This window comes from Melanotaenia boesemani, chromosome 14, assembly GCF_017639745.1.
Source record: "Melanotaenia boesemani isolate fMelBoe1 chromosome 14, fMelBoe1.pri, whole genome shotgun sequence".
In the NCBI taxonomy this organism is placed as follows: Eukaryota; Metazoa; Chordata; class Actinopteri; order Atheriniformes; family Melanotaeniidae; genus Melanotaenia; species Melanotaenia boesemani.
In genome coordinates, this window is record NC_055695.1 from 8,370,904 (window position 1) to 8,385,504 (window position 14,601).

Sequence of the window (14,601 nt, forward strand, 5' to 3'; positions counted from 1 at the left end):
CTGTTTCTGTCAGGTGGCATGCAAAGGAAGCTTTCCGTGGCAATAGCATTTGTTGGGGGTTCAAAGGTGGTTGTCCTGGATGAACCCACAGCTGGTGTTGACCCGTACTCCCGCAGAGGGATCTGGGATCTGCTGCTGAAATACCGGAAAGGTGCCGTTGAACAGCAAATCTTATGTTCTATGAGTGAGAGAAAAGTGCACTTTAAACAGTCACAAGCCAGAAAGATGTTGGAAAATATCTCATGTAAAGTGAAAGTCATATTGCTGTTGTGGGGCTATAACACCCTTGTAGTATAGTAGTATGTAGTAGTATGTAATATCTTGTAATTATTTGTTTTATAGGAGTAGGCTTAAGAGATTGCAATAACTCCATATATATGTGTGCATCTGTGTGTGTTCGTGCCATCTTTCTGGATCAGACCGGACCATCATCCTGTCTACTCACTACATGGATGAGGCAGAGCTCTTAGGTGACCGCATTGCTATCATCTCCAAGGGAAAGCTGTGCTGCTGCGGTTCACCACTCTTTCTGAAATCTCGGCTCGGATCTGGCTACTACCTGACTGTTGTGAAGAAAGAAGAAATTAACACTAGAACTCCCAGTAGCTCTAGTATCTGCACCAGTACTAGCACCAGCACCAACAAGCTGCCTCCTCTCGTCAAGGTTGGGTTGTAATTTTACATAGTTTTAGTACAAGCTTAAAAACCTGGGAGTGTTAAGCATGCCTCATATAGTTAGTTGTGTTTTTTTCTTTTCTTTGTTTAGTTTTGTTTTGTTCTTTGTAAGTCAACTTGTTCTTAAGTGTATTAACAGCAGTGCACTATTTCAGGACAGCGAGTCATCTCTGAGTGAAGATACTGGACTTGGAAGCGAGGAGAGCAGCTCATGTAAGTGTACAACTATATGGCATCCCCAGTGAGGTTGTACACTGTATGAAAAGGGTTTAATATATTTACATTTTCTAGACAAACTAGTTTAATGTCAGATTTATCCTCTGCATTGCAGGCCTGGCAGCTTTGCTCTCCCTGGTACAGCAACACATCCCTGGTGCAAGGTTGGTAGAGGAGTCAAAACGAGAAGCCGTGATCAACCTGCCACAGACAGCTGCCAAGGACAGCAGCCTGGCTGTCTTCCTATCGAAACTAGACCAGAGGCTTCCTGAGCTGGGCATCAGCAGCTACGGTCTGTCGGACAGCACATTGGAGGAAGTAAGTTACAGTTACTAACAGCTAACAAAACAGGAAGAAGTATACCATTAGAGGCAAATGTGAGATTCAGACACTTCCTGTATGTACTGACATAAACAGAAGTCTCTAAGATGAGAAGGTGCATGTAGATGAAAAATTAAACAGTTTTCTAAAAGGGACATTGCATGTTACTATAAATTATGCGCAGGACTTAGCCAGAACTTATTTTGGTTTCCACGCCGCACTGCGAGACACAGAGAAAACCTGAACAGTGACATTTGTGCAAAACTATGTAAAAAGTTTTGTTTTGTTTTTTTTGTTTGTTTTTTTTATACGGGAAAGTGCGGGTGTTGAACCCTCTCACCACTAAAAGTGTGGGTGTTAAAATACCCACATCCCCCTCTAGTGTGATGCCCTCAAATCCAGCTGCTCACCTCCATGTCTTTCAGTCATAAATGACAGATGCTGTGCATGCATTAAAAATTTTAACGCAACGGCCCCCCAAAGATTTGAGTTTGTGTTTACATGGACAGGATTCATCCTGCGTTTTAAGAAAATTTTACTCTCAAACCCGTTTTCAAACCTTTGCAGTTTTGTCCACTCTAAACTCTGTTTACTGTGAAAACGAGATGCCAGATCTAAACAAAACCTTTAATTTTACTGTCTAAGCGTCGCAGTGTAAGTCACTGAGTGTTTTTACGAAAGAAACTTCATGCAATCAAATAATGAATATATTTAATTTTTCTGGGTAGTTTTAAGAGATCTTATGACACAGGAACGGAGTTTACACAGTGCATACATTATACATTATGTATAATATTAAAACGCACATCAAAACAATATTGAAACAGGCCTGGCTAGATGACATTTTGCATCTCTTAAAACTGGAGAAAAATAAATTTACACTCAGAGGCCCATCTGACATGTTTTTTAAGCATTGGAAACCGTTGCTCAAGTACCTTGATAATTTGCCAGCTGCAGAATTCTCTTTATGAAGACCCACCCAGCACTATGTTTGAACCTTTCTCCCTGCACCTCTCCGCCACCACATGATCACCACATGATCACCACCTAACCACCGATCAAGAACTATTTACTATAAATCTACCAATCTACTACAACTAATTTGCCAGGGGGTGTGTGAAGCAAGCAGCGGCTGTGTTAACCTTAACTAATGAATGTGTAACACCATTTACTTAATTTTAGCTACACGTTATTTCTGGTCGTACATGTACAGTAATGTAGACAAATCTGTTCGTTCTTATGCTAGAATAAGTACTATATGTATGTATTTGTCATCACCAGAGGTCATTGGACCTGGGAGGGGTGTGGAGGGGTGTTCATGGTTAAAAAAAATAATAATTGTACCTGCTATTGAACTATGACTGTTTGATTAATTAATAATAATAATAATAATAAAAAAAAAACAATATTAAAACTGAGAAAATTCTCCATGTAACAGCATATCATGCAACAAAGTGCCGGCACAATCCCATATCTCCCATCAACATGTCTGTGACAAGACTTTTAAACTCAGGGAGGCTAATGAGGGTCTGAAGCTTGACTGTTAAAAGGGAACAGCTTACATGAATGCCCTTTTACCAGACTCAGTGCAATCATTATAAGCAATTTGTGTCTTACTTACAAGGCATTACACTGAGATTACTGACCATCTAATCATCTCCTTTGTTGTTACTGACAGCTGTGACGAAACACGTCTAATTTTCAAATCAGTCAAATGACTGTCATTGCTGTGTGTGATTGTCTGCATCGTTACTTCTTTTATCTGTTCAGTGCACTAAATGTTGTTCAGTGTATGTTTAGGCAGCTGAAAACTTGTCAATATATTGATAACTATTGAAAATAGTTGTGATTTCTGACTGAGTTAGCTTCACCTAAGCTACAGTCATTACAGCAAGGAGTTCTTTTCTCATTAACTTTCTTCAGTGTGTGTGTGGGCGTGAGTGTATACAATCAGGGTTTGTCACAAAGGCAGGATATTTGTGGAGCAGCCATTGTCATAATGAGCTTAACGGGTTCACTTTGTGTTAATTAGCCACTCGCTCTGCTCTTCTGACCTCTGTTTTTAGGTAGTTGAGGTGTTTTTACTGCCACCTGCTGTCTGCAGTTTTTCAGTTATGACACGAAGGTTGTGACTGATGGGAATGATGCCTTTGGGATTTTTCCTTTTCACCCTTCTTTATGGGAGGAATTCCATCTTTTATAATGACCATCCTGGTAATTTCCAGATCTTTCTGCAAGTGGCAGAGAAAACAGGCGTGGACACTGAACCAGAGCTGCAGGCAGAATCCACTGAGAACCAGCAGCCATCGGGGCAGGGAGATGTGGAGCAACCTACTCAAGAACCAGACACAGGTGCCAACACTAACCCTGCACTCACTTGTGTGCAAATCACTTATCGTGTACCGTCAGTCATCTGTTTCACCTCCCATTATAACTGTTGATTTCCAAAATGCTGCCAGGAAGGAAAAGACTTCGTAAACAAGGTATCTTCAGTTCTCCACTTACTATAAATCATAAAGATAAAGGAAAAGTGTTTTATTTTTCATCTTTCCACAGAAATATATTTTATTCTTCTTTCTATTTCTAACTATTGAAACTAAATGAACAGGGGTTAATAAATGCTTTGCGATAACAGAGTTAGTTTGGCTTTAAATTGAAGCTTCTGATAAAAGGGTTAAAGCCATAACAACACAGAAATAGGCCCCACAAGGAACTTAAAGTTTTAGTAGCTGCTTAAATTACTTAAGCCACTCCATCTATGCATTATTAGGGAAAATAAATAGGTATAAATTGTGACAAGCATTACAATGTGTGTATCAGCTCATAGTTTTCTGTTACATGTAAAAGATGTCTGTGTCTAGGTCTGAATATTTATCAGATATATTGGTGTGACTCACATCACTCTGTTTTCTCCCTGCAGAACCTCAAGAGACAGACCTGCTGAGTGAAAATGGTCGAGGTGGAACGCCGTTGACAGGCTGGTGGTTGACGTTTCAGCAGCTGAGAGCTCTCTTCATCAAACGCTGGCTTTATGCTCGTAGGAGCCGTCGAGGATTTCTCGCTCAGGTTTTTTTTTTTTTTTTTTTTTTTTTTGCTGACAAAAATTATTAGCAGATTTTGCTCATGGACTGATAAAGGTTTATTGAACTCTCAAGCTGAAGCTTTATTTGTGTTTTAGATTGTCCTGCCTGCCCTGTTCGTTCTGATCGCCCTGATCTTCAGCCTCATCGTTCCTCCGTTTGGGAAGTACCCTGCCCTTCAGCTGCAGCCCTGGATGTATGGAGAGCAGTACACCTTCTTCAGGTGAGACCTTACTGAATTTTTGCCACTTAGTCACTAATCATTACTAATCAAAGATAACTAGCTAGAAATTCTTGCACCTTTGCTTTATTTATAGCATGGATGTCCCTGGAAACCCAGCCATGGAGAACCTGCTGGAAGCTCTGCTGGACCGGCCAGGTTTTGGTACCAGTTGCATGGAAAAAGAGGAAGAGGAGAACAGCACGTAAGATTATCCCTGTGAACTTTTTCTCAATGGATTTAGTGAGGGAAATTGTAAAATTAGATGTAAAGATAAATCTGAGGCATCCAGATCTTAAAAGCAGCTTTAAGAAGACCCTGTAAGACACGTTAGATGACCAGACATGCTTTTGGAAACATTTCAAAATTTGGATTGGCTGTTATCTCCGCTGGCATTTATGAAAACTTACATCTGCTATTAACAAAGATATGCGTCTTTGAGAATCTGCACATATTATCTTAAGGACTTTAGTCAAATATCAAACATTTTTCAACATTTTTTGGACACTTACACAGAATACCACTGTTCTCCCTGCAGGAGTCCTCAGTGTGAAGGGGAGCGGAGTGGCCAGTTCATGAGGCCACAGATATCTTTCTCCACCTGGCAGATGTTCAGCAGAGGCAACTGGAGCAGAGAAAGACCCTCACCTGAATGCCAGTGCAGCACAGACAAGATCCGCCGGATGCTCCCTGACTGCCCAGAGGGTGCTGGAGGACTTCCGCCTCCACAGGTCGGTGGGGTGACAGATCAAAACTATTTATTTTTTGTGTAGAATGCACTGTTGAATGGTCTAAAATTGCTGGATAAACTTCAGATTTGGACTGAAAATAACCCCATCTGACTCACAGTTAACTGAAAAATGATTTCTTTGTGAGAAGCTTTGTGAGATTTTCTTAATTTTTTTTGCTTAGTGAGGACACATGGGAAAAATGCTGTGTCATGTGTCAGTAACACTGAGAACTGACTCCTGTTGTTTTTCAATTAACCATTTTAAACTGGTCTTTTTTCAGATTAGAAGGCTAACTGGAGACATCCTTCAAAATCTAACAAGCTATAACATCTCTGATTACCTGGTGAAGACCTACTCCCAAATCCTCAAGAAAAGGTACTTCAGTAATTGTAAATCACCAGTCTCATCTGCTCATCTAATCAGGGAAAAGGTTTGATATATTACCATGTAATGGAGCGCTGCTCTGGTACCTTTCTAAACAACCAAGGTGTCTGCCACCATCTTTTGAAGTTACTCTCCAGCCTCGTGTTGTTCTCACATTTTTAAGTTAAGCAGCTGTTTGCATCCAGATCAGTATTGTTCTGTACATTTATTACGGTCCTTGGAAATCTATAATGAAGTGAAGTAGTCTGCCAATGCCACGTTACCAGTTTAACTTTTTGAAACATGGTGTTATCATTTGTATATAAATATGATTTTTTTAACATCAAGCAAACAAATTTCTTAACAAAAATTATAAATAATCGCTCACATGTTTTCCATCCTTAAAGTCTACATACTAAACCTTTGACTTTTCTCTCTCAGCCTAAAACAAAAAAAATGGGTGAATGAATTCAGGTAAGTAAGTCTTAAATTTTATTTAAGATCAAAATTATCACAGTGTTCACAGCTTTCTATGTTTTAAGTCTCATTCTGCTGTGTAATGTTCTGCCATTTTAATTTCTGTGTCATAGATACGGAGGTTTCTCTCTGGGGGGCAGTGCCACTGAGAGCGTTTCTCATGTCCATCATCTCCAAGATTCAGTCATGTCAGTCAGGACTCGTTACCAAGTCCCACAGGTACACAGAGCTTTGGAGGGGGCTCAGTAACACTTGATAAATATGTATGTTTTATACGTGATATCCTCAAGTATAAATGTCTTCTGGTTCAACACAGAACAGTTCACTGGATCATCTGCTAAACAGACTTCCAGAGTTTCTGGAAGGACTACACAGTCAGAACAATGTCAAGGTACATACAGCAGCAGTGTTTTTATCTGACTTTATGCATTTTCTGCATTCGGCCTTCAGAGAAATGTCTTTTTTCACATTCATGAAGAAATAATGTCTTTCTGACTTTCTTAATTTATTTTATTAGTGTACTTTAAAAAAAAAAAGTGAGTTAAATTTTATGTCCAGAAGTTTCCAACAGCTTAAATGTTATTTTCCATCTTTGTTGAACTTAGGTGTGGTACAACAACAAGGGCTGGCACTCCATGGTGTCATTTGTCAACGTGATGAATAACGGGCTCCTGAGGGCCAGCTTGCCGCCAGGTCCAGAGAGGAAGGAACATGGCATCACTGCTTACAACCATCCTCTCAACCTCACCAAGGAGCAGCTCACAGAAATGGCCATGTTAGTTCACCGTTGTTGCTGGAGGACTCAGTTTTTTGTGCCTGACGTAATACCCCAGTTTGTCTGAAGAAATTTATTCAGTTTTGTCAGGTGACATTAAGCCTTATGGATCACAGTGAGGTTCGATGTAGAATTAGTCTTAACAAGGCTGAATTAACTCCCACTTTTTATTTTATCTGTAGTAGAAATGAGTGATTGTCTCATAAGCAGGACACAAGTGTTAAACATTGAAAAATGAAAGAAGTTAAAACCTTGAAAAAGAGAGAAATTATCTAAAGCTTACATATCTGTAACTTCTTAATTCATTTGATTATTTATTTAACTAACACATACAATATCTGATCAACTTCATAATATTTAAAAGATTAAACAAATTTTGAAAGAAATCGAATTCCAGCTGGTATTAGGCATGAGATACCCATGTTCAGTCACCAGTCCATCACAGGGTCACTGTTCCTTTTAATTAATGTTTAATTACTTAAGAATCATAACTTCAGGTAATTCTTACTGAATACAAGTTTTTAGCTGTTCAACAGTTTGTAATCTGAAATGTGGACTTTTGTTTTTAAATGTTTAATGATTCTCTGATGGAGTTTGGCACAAATTGGTGAGCCACAGCTAATCTTTGTCTGGAAAGACTAAGCCTATAGTGGAGGCCCTGTTTTTATATCCGGTCCTGACAAACTCATCTGACACCAACTAACCCACTGATTTACAATTCTACCAAATTGCTGTTACTTGTATATTCTCTAAACTTTTATTTCTAAAATTCAGTTTTATGAATACATTGAAATTGGTCAGTGACAACACATAGTTGTGTCTTTTAAATCAACATTTTAATGAATTAAATGACAGATTCAGGTCATGTTGCAGTTTAGATAACTTCCAAACTTTTCCGGAAATAAGATTTATTAATGTGTTTTTTTTCCTTCCTTCCTTTACAGGATGACCACATCAGTGGATGTTCTGGTGTCCATCTGTGTGATCTTTGCCATGTCCTTTGTGCCGGCCAGTTTCACCCTTTTTTTGATTGAGGAACGAGCCAGCAAAGCTAAACATCTGCAGTTTGTCAGCGGGGTCAAACCGATCCTCTATTGGCTGGCCAACTTTTCCTGGGACATGGTCAGTGTTCACTGTCAGTCACATTAGCTGATTTTACAGTCTCATGTTGAAAATGTACAAAAATGTACTTACTGCTAAAGAACCTCAACAATAAAGAGGAATTATTGTCAACTTGACCTAAACTACACAGTTCTCTGTCCTGCCACTAGGGAATTATTTAGCAATGATGCAACAGCTCACCTCAATGCATTGCATATTTAACAGGAGAAACCTGTGTCAGACTAAACACTGGCCTGTCATTTTCTCAGCTGAACTACAGTGTCCCAGCCACCATGGTGGTGCTGATTTTCATCGGTTTCCAGCAGAAGTCGTACGTCTCTGAGACCAACCTGCCTGCTCTTGTCCTGCTCCTCCTGTTCTATGGGTATGTTTAAGTGTCACATTTTTAAGATCATAAGCCAATAAATCTGACCAGACTACATGTTCAAATGGACTCACATTTGTTTCAAGTGCTTCCATTTTTCTGTGTTATTGTTTGTCAGGTGGTCAATAACCCCTCTGATGTACCCAGCGTCTTTTGTTTTCACCGTCCCAAGCACAGCTTATGTGGTGCTGACCTCCATCAACCTTTTCATTGGGATCAATGGCAGCATTGCCACATTTGTCCTGGAGCTATTTATAGACGAGGTACATCTGCTGAGGAAGGGAATAAAGATTAAATTTCCAGCTTCACCAGTCAAGTTCGAATTCAGAAACTGAAAAGATGTCTTGACATATTGATCAAACATCACCAAATTATCCTGTATGTTCTGATAATAATTGATTTTCATTGATACTGAAATAAGTGATTGTGCATGACTTTGTCTTTCCAGCACCTGAACAGAATCAACAATATCTTAAAGAAGGTGTTTTTAATTTTCCCTCATTTCTGCTTGGGACGAGGACTTATTGACATGGCAAAAAACCAGGCCATATCTGACGCCTTCCAGAGACTGGGTATGACCAGATCTGCATCTAATGTGACACATTTCTATTTGTTGATTAGTCTGTGCATACGATGTCTATGTGTCATAAAATACACAATGTTTATTTTAGCTGTTTGCCAAAGCATATTAGAGTTACAGTTGAATAATATAAACATCCAATACACAAATTTATAAATGCTCAATTGGATTTATCAAAAAAAATGTCAGATAAATTCTAAACCATTGCTAATAGATGGTTGGAAGATGAAATTGACTTAAACCTGAACCAGAAGAATTACAATTAAAGAATTTGGACATTAATACCTTCAGTCTGCACATTAAGCCCACCTTCATCATGTAACTATAACTTAAATAAGAATTGGTAAACAGCTCAGAAAACCTGTGTGAGAGTACAAATATTTTCACCTTTAAACTGGTGACAACTGTTTACAAATATGAAAATATCTATATGATATAAATGTATGTAAAGGATGTGTATGACTTGGATCTCACAGGCACCAAACAGACTCCACACCCTCTTCATTGGGACTTTGTGGGAAAGAATCTGTTTGCAATGGCAGTTGAAGGTGTTGTCTTCTTCATCTTCACCTTACTCCTGCAGTACAGGTTCTTCCTTTACTTCAGGTAATGTTCACCACAACGCTTCTCTACCATGCATCCTGTTTGAACAAAATCACGGTCCTGAAATAGTTGGAGAAATTTAAACTTAATTTAAGGTGTTACACTTATTGTAAGTCTGAAATTAATCATTGTGACACTACAGGAGTTTCTAAACAGGACATTCTTGAAAGCATGTAATATAAATGCATGTCTATGTAGAAACAGCATATAACATAAATAAAATTAGATGATGTTTTCTCTTTAGGCCATGGTGGACAAAGCCTCAGCTGCCTCCTCTTGGTCCAGAAGATGAGGATGTGGCCAGGGAGCGAGAACGGGTCAAAAGTAACAAAGCCCAGTCAGACATCCTCACCATGATAGACCTGAGCAAGGTACAAACAACAACACAATGTGGGAAGCAAAACTGAAATTTGTTTGTTTCTACCTCTGTGATGCTACTGTGGCCTAAATGTCTGCATTCATCTGACTTTAATTAAAAAATATTCCATAACTACTAGAGAGTAACCAGTGGTCATTTTGACCACTGCATTTAAACCTCATTTAATTTCCCTTTATAAGTATACAGCTAAGATAATGCCACACTTGGTAATAGCTAAATAATGGTTTACAAAACAAACTATAAAACAACAAGAGGCTACAACAGTAATTGTATCTTCTTTTATCACGGAAACAAAGAAAATCTAAATATCAATTAGCAGAGCCTAAATATTTGTAGCCTCATAAAGAGCAATCAACAGGGGTGAAATAAAATGATAGAGAACATGCAAACTACATGAAATGTACTAACAGGAGCTGAATGAAGGGAAGAATATTTATATTATCACAAATATATGCACTATGTACTCTGATGCTTTTAAAACTGTACAAGTTGCAACCAGAGCAGATCACATCTCTTCTCCTGCTGCAACTCCCACACGGCTTTGCAGCATCTGCTGCAGGTGTTGTAGGTTTTATATTTGTAGCAGCATATCTGCATCTGCCACCAAACTCCTTGTAGGAGTCTGCTGCAGCTATGAGTTGTGCTGCAGACCACCTGGTTCCACCTGCCTTGCTGTCCGTATCCCCTCCATAAACTCTGCTTGAATTTCCGCTGGCTGCTGCCTTTTCAAAATTTAAATTACCGCCTTGGCCCTTTTAGTGTTAAAACATGATTCACACGAAACATTATTTAAATCACACCTCTAGGAAATAAAGGCTTTTTAAAATATCTAACTTATTATGCCCCCTGCAATCCACACACTCATTCACTGATAATCTACAGGTATAAGTGAATCTTTGTTACTGAATTATAAAACGAATATTTTGCTGTTCAGGTTTATAAAGCAGGCAGAAAGCCAGCGGTGGATCGTCTTTGCCTCGGGATTCCTCGCGGTGAGGTGAGACATTACACACCACTGATCACACACACATTACATTTCATGGTACACAGTTAACCTGTTAAATCGCAACCTCGTTTATGCACATTGTTGAATTTCCAACTTATTTTGCGCTTTGTACATCCAGTATTAATAACATAGCGTTATTACACATTTTTCCTCCAGTGTTTTGGCCTTCTTGGTGTAAATGGAGCAGGGAAGACATCTACATTTCGCATGCTGACTGGAGATACGCCCATCACACATGGAGAGGCTTTCCTCCATCATCACAGGTACAAAACATCTCAACAGCTGCACTGAATTAAATCCCTGCAGAGGTTTTAGCTACTAAACCAACTATTCCTGTGGTTCTCAGTGTGCATACAGAGATGGAACGAGTCCACCAGCTGATGGGTTACTGTCCACAGTTTGATGCCATCAGTGACTTACTGACTGGCCGGGAACATCTGGAGATGTACGCTCGCCTGCGGGGGGTCCCAGAGGAGTCTGTCACCAAGGTAACTTAACCAGAGAAAAAGCCTAAAGCTAAAATTAAAAAAAGAAGAAAGTGAAGTGCCGTCATCTCTGTTTAGCCTGAAGTTTTACCGGGGTAGCGAGTTGAATATGGCTGTAGTTCAACTTGGCCATTAACTGGACCAGCTCCACCAACATTATCTGATTGTGACGGTCCAGTTTTGAGAGGTTTTTTTTCCATTTGGTTTTGGTCTGACAAACATGTTAATGTGTATTTTCTTTATAAAAATCTAGTTTTGGAACTACTTGTTCAGTTCTCATTTTTTTTAGAGTCATTTAATGTGTTGGGTGGTAAAGTTGTTCTATTGTTCTGCAGGTGGCGCAGTGGGGTGTGAAGAAGCTTGGGCTGACTCAGTATTCAGAGCAGGAGGCTGGAGGCTACAGCGGAGGCAATAAGAGGAAACTTTCCACAGCCATCTCTCTCATCGGGGTACCACCAGTTATATTCCTGGTGAGGAATAAATGGCTAAAAAGGATGAGCCTTTTAGAAATGACTCTCCTTTAAGCATAAAGTGTATTGTTCTAAATTGCATCATATTTATTGTTACCTCAATGCTTTAATTTTTTCACCTACTTCCAGGATGAGCCCACCACTGGGATGGACCCAAAAGCCAAAAGGTTTTTGTGGAACTGCATCCTCAGTGTCACCAGAGAGGGCAGAGCTGTAGTTCTCACCTCCCACAGGTAGGATAGTAGATAACTATAGACATTATTTAATGTTATTTCTGTTTGGTGTAATCTCAGACAAGGCTGTAATGACCATGAAAAGACAAAACTCTCACCAAGACACAAATATTTACAGCTAAATGTTTATTTGCAATGATGACAATGGTATTGACTATTTTCCATGTCTGTATGATAGCATGGAGGAGTGTGAGGCTCTCTGCCACAGGATGGCCATCATGGTTAATGGCAGGTTTCAGTGTCTTGGATCTGTGCAGCACCTTAAGAACAGGTAACTGTGCTGCATTTCTCTCTGTTTTTATGTGTGTTTTCAGTTTACACTTAATAATATGATTAGATTTCAAATGTACAAGTTCTGAAGAGGTGGAAGTCATAAATTTGATGCTTAACAATCATGACTTTAAGAGTAATTTGTCGTCTTAATCTTGAATTTTTGTATTGTTTATCTTTGTATGTTTTAGGTTTGGTGACGGATACACCATTATCCTCCGTTTGGCGGACGCTAAACCCGACCCAGACTCGTGTCCCATCAACGACTACATGAGGAAATCTTTTTCTAGCATCGAGCTGAAGGAGCAACACCACAACGTACTGCAGTACCAGCTGCCCTCTCACGCCTGCTGCCTGGCTCGTGTTTTTGATGTGCTGGCCAACAATTACGAGGAGCTGGGAATCGTGGACTTTTCGGTCTCACAGACCACACTGGACCAGGTGAGGATAGATATGCAACTGGGATGAAGTCATTCAAGTTAATCAGTAAATATTTCTACAAAAGACAGGAATTAGAGCTCTGCATCAAAGTAACACATCAGACTTTACGTTCTGACTACTTTTTAGATGGTAGCAAGAAAAAAAAAACTAAAATAGAATTACATTTAATTCTACAACTTTGTTTTTAATAAAGCTGGTACTCTTTTTTTTTAAATAAAAATAAAAACTGAATGCAGACAAAAGAAAACTGCAAAGAAAGCAGAATGGACTTACAAAGAGGGGGGTGTTAACACTGAGGGAAGATGAGGTAAGTAGATTTCCATCGACTGGTTCTAACAACCATCTGGCAACAAGTGAAGCGAAGTCAAAGGGAGACAAACTGCCAAACCAAATAATTAGATGAGCTGCAGGCGGGAAGCCTTAACCAGGTGAAGATGCACACGTCACACTTAAACCATTAGAGAGGGCTCAGAGCCAGACCACAACTGTTGAGTGATTCACACTGGTCTTGGAGCAAGATGTGTTGTCATCCAGATGCAACATATTGTCAGAACACAGTCTTTATGCATTACAACAGCATGGCCCAGTAGTAAAGGCCTCCTAGTGCGGAACTGGTCTGCTTCAGCTCAGACCTGTTACTTGTAAAAGCATGTTAAATGTAGTGATGATACTGAGGTTTAGGAGCTTGTATCAAAACACCACTGTCATGTGACCAGTGATGTCAGATGTCATTGTCAGCATTTCATTGGCTCATATTGTGTCAATATGTTTTATTACCTCAGAATGATTCATTGTGCAGAGACAGGTTTGACAACTTTGAATGGTTTGGTGTTATGTTGTGCATCATTGTTAGAGGTGGTTTCTGCTATGGGTGTAACATAAATTCATTCACATGAATGTTCAGATTTGATTTATTAAAAAAATCATAGGCTATGGGAACTATATTTCATTCTTTAAAGGGAAATATAGTTTATTTGAAAGCAATTCGTGGCATGATTGACATTAATTAGCCTACATCAGTGAGATCCTCCCTCCCTGTTCTTCCAAAACAACCTCCATATGAGGCTTGAAGCACACCACTAAAACTACACGTGAATGAGTGGTAATAAAAAAAAACTAGTTGGGAAAAAAAAATCAGATCTTCTTTTTTCTTCTTCTTTTTTCTTTTTTTTTCCCCATTATTGTCCTCCTTTTGTAATGTTTGATTCTCAAGTCCAGTGACAAACAGATGGACATTAAAAGGTAAAAGAATCTTTCAGGTAATCAGCTTAGAAAGGTCGAGGCAGTCTCCTTGTCTCCTATGCTGTGTGCAGAAAACAGAAGCTGCATGAGGCTGGACATGATTGTTAAAGATGGCCGCCCTTTTTCTGCGGTTGAAGATGAAGGGTTGAAACGTCAACATTAAAATGTTAAAGTTTAATGTTAACACAAAGAAGGGTTGAAGCATTAAAGTCCTGAACCAAATTGAAACTGTGTCAGTGCGTCAGTCATGCTCTTGAGAGGTTAATCAGTGACATCTGGTCCAGATGTCACTGATGCCTCGAAGCTTTGAATCTTTTTTTCAGCACAATTGCTAAGGAAAGCCTTAGCGCCATGAGGCTTCACCTGCCCACCACAAATTAAGTAGAAAATATGACAAAGCAAACACTGAAACCATATTTCAAAATGATTTACATTTTACTCAGAGCTCCAGTTTCCAGTGAAAATAGGGTTGTGAATAAATAGAATTCAAAGATATTTAGAACAGCTGATTTGTTCAGTGAGATGCCTCATATGTAAGTTTTGTTTTA

General features: G+C 39.2%; 1 protein-coding gene across 2 annotated transcripts in view; it reads left to right on the forward strand.

Moving 5' to 3' along the window:
- The window catches only part of abca7 (ATP-binding cassette, sub-family A (ABC1), member 7), a 30,724-nt gene that overhangs the window by 13,375 nt on the left and 2,748 nt on the right, over nt 1-14,601 (forward strand). Inside the window, exons 22-49 of one of the 2 annotated variants that reach the window (XM_042005201.1) lie at nt 14-151; nt 420-664; nt 831-888; nt 1,007-1,209; nt 3,438-3,564; nt 3,672-3,695; nt 4,133-4,278; nt 4,391-4,515; nt 4,610-4,717; nt 5,051-5,243; nt 5,524-5,618; nt 6,048-6,080; nt 6,197-6,302; nt 6,400-6,474; nt 6,689-6,858; nt 7,803-7,980; nt 8,229-8,344; nt 8,463-8,607; nt 8,793-8,916; nt 9,401-9,530; nt 9,772-9,898; nt 10,841-10,903; nt 11,069-11,175; nt 11,259-11,400; nt 11,733-11,867; nt 11,997-12,100; nt 12,279-12,371; nt 12,562-12,811. In XM_042005201.1, the coding sequence (XP_041861135.1) occupies nt 14-151; nt 420-664; nt 831-888; nt 1,007-1,209; nt 3,438-3,564; nt 3,672-3,695; nt 4,133-4,278; nt 4,391-4,515; nt 4,610-4,717; nt 5,051-5,243; nt 5,524-5,618; nt 6,048-6,080; nt 6,197-6,302; nt 6,400-6,474; nt 6,689-6,858; nt 7,803-7,980; nt 8,229-8,344; nt 8,463-8,607; nt 8,793-8,916; nt 9,401-9,530; nt 9,772-9,898; nt 10,841-10,903; nt 11,069-11,175; nt 11,259-11,400; nt 11,733-11,867; nt 11,997-12,100; nt 12,279-12,371; nt 12,562-12,811 (3,560 nt within the window). The remainder of the gene's footprint in view (nt 1-13; nt 152-419; nt 665-830; nt 889-1,006; nt 1,210-3,437; nt 3,565-3,671; nt 3,696-4,132; nt 4,279-4,390; nt 4,516-4,609; nt 4,718-5,050; nt 5,244-5,523; nt 5,619-6,047; nt 6,081-6,196; nt 6,303-6,399; nt 6,475-6,688; nt 6,859-7,802; nt 7,981-8,228; nt 8,345-8,462; nt 8,608-8,792; nt 8,917-9,400; nt 9,531-9,771; nt 9,899-10,840; nt 10,904-11,068; nt 11,176-11,258; nt 11,401-11,732; nt 11,868-11,996; nt 12,101-12,278; nt 12,372-12,561; nt 12,812-14,601) is intronic. The other variant, XM_042005202.1, reaches the window with a different exon arrangement.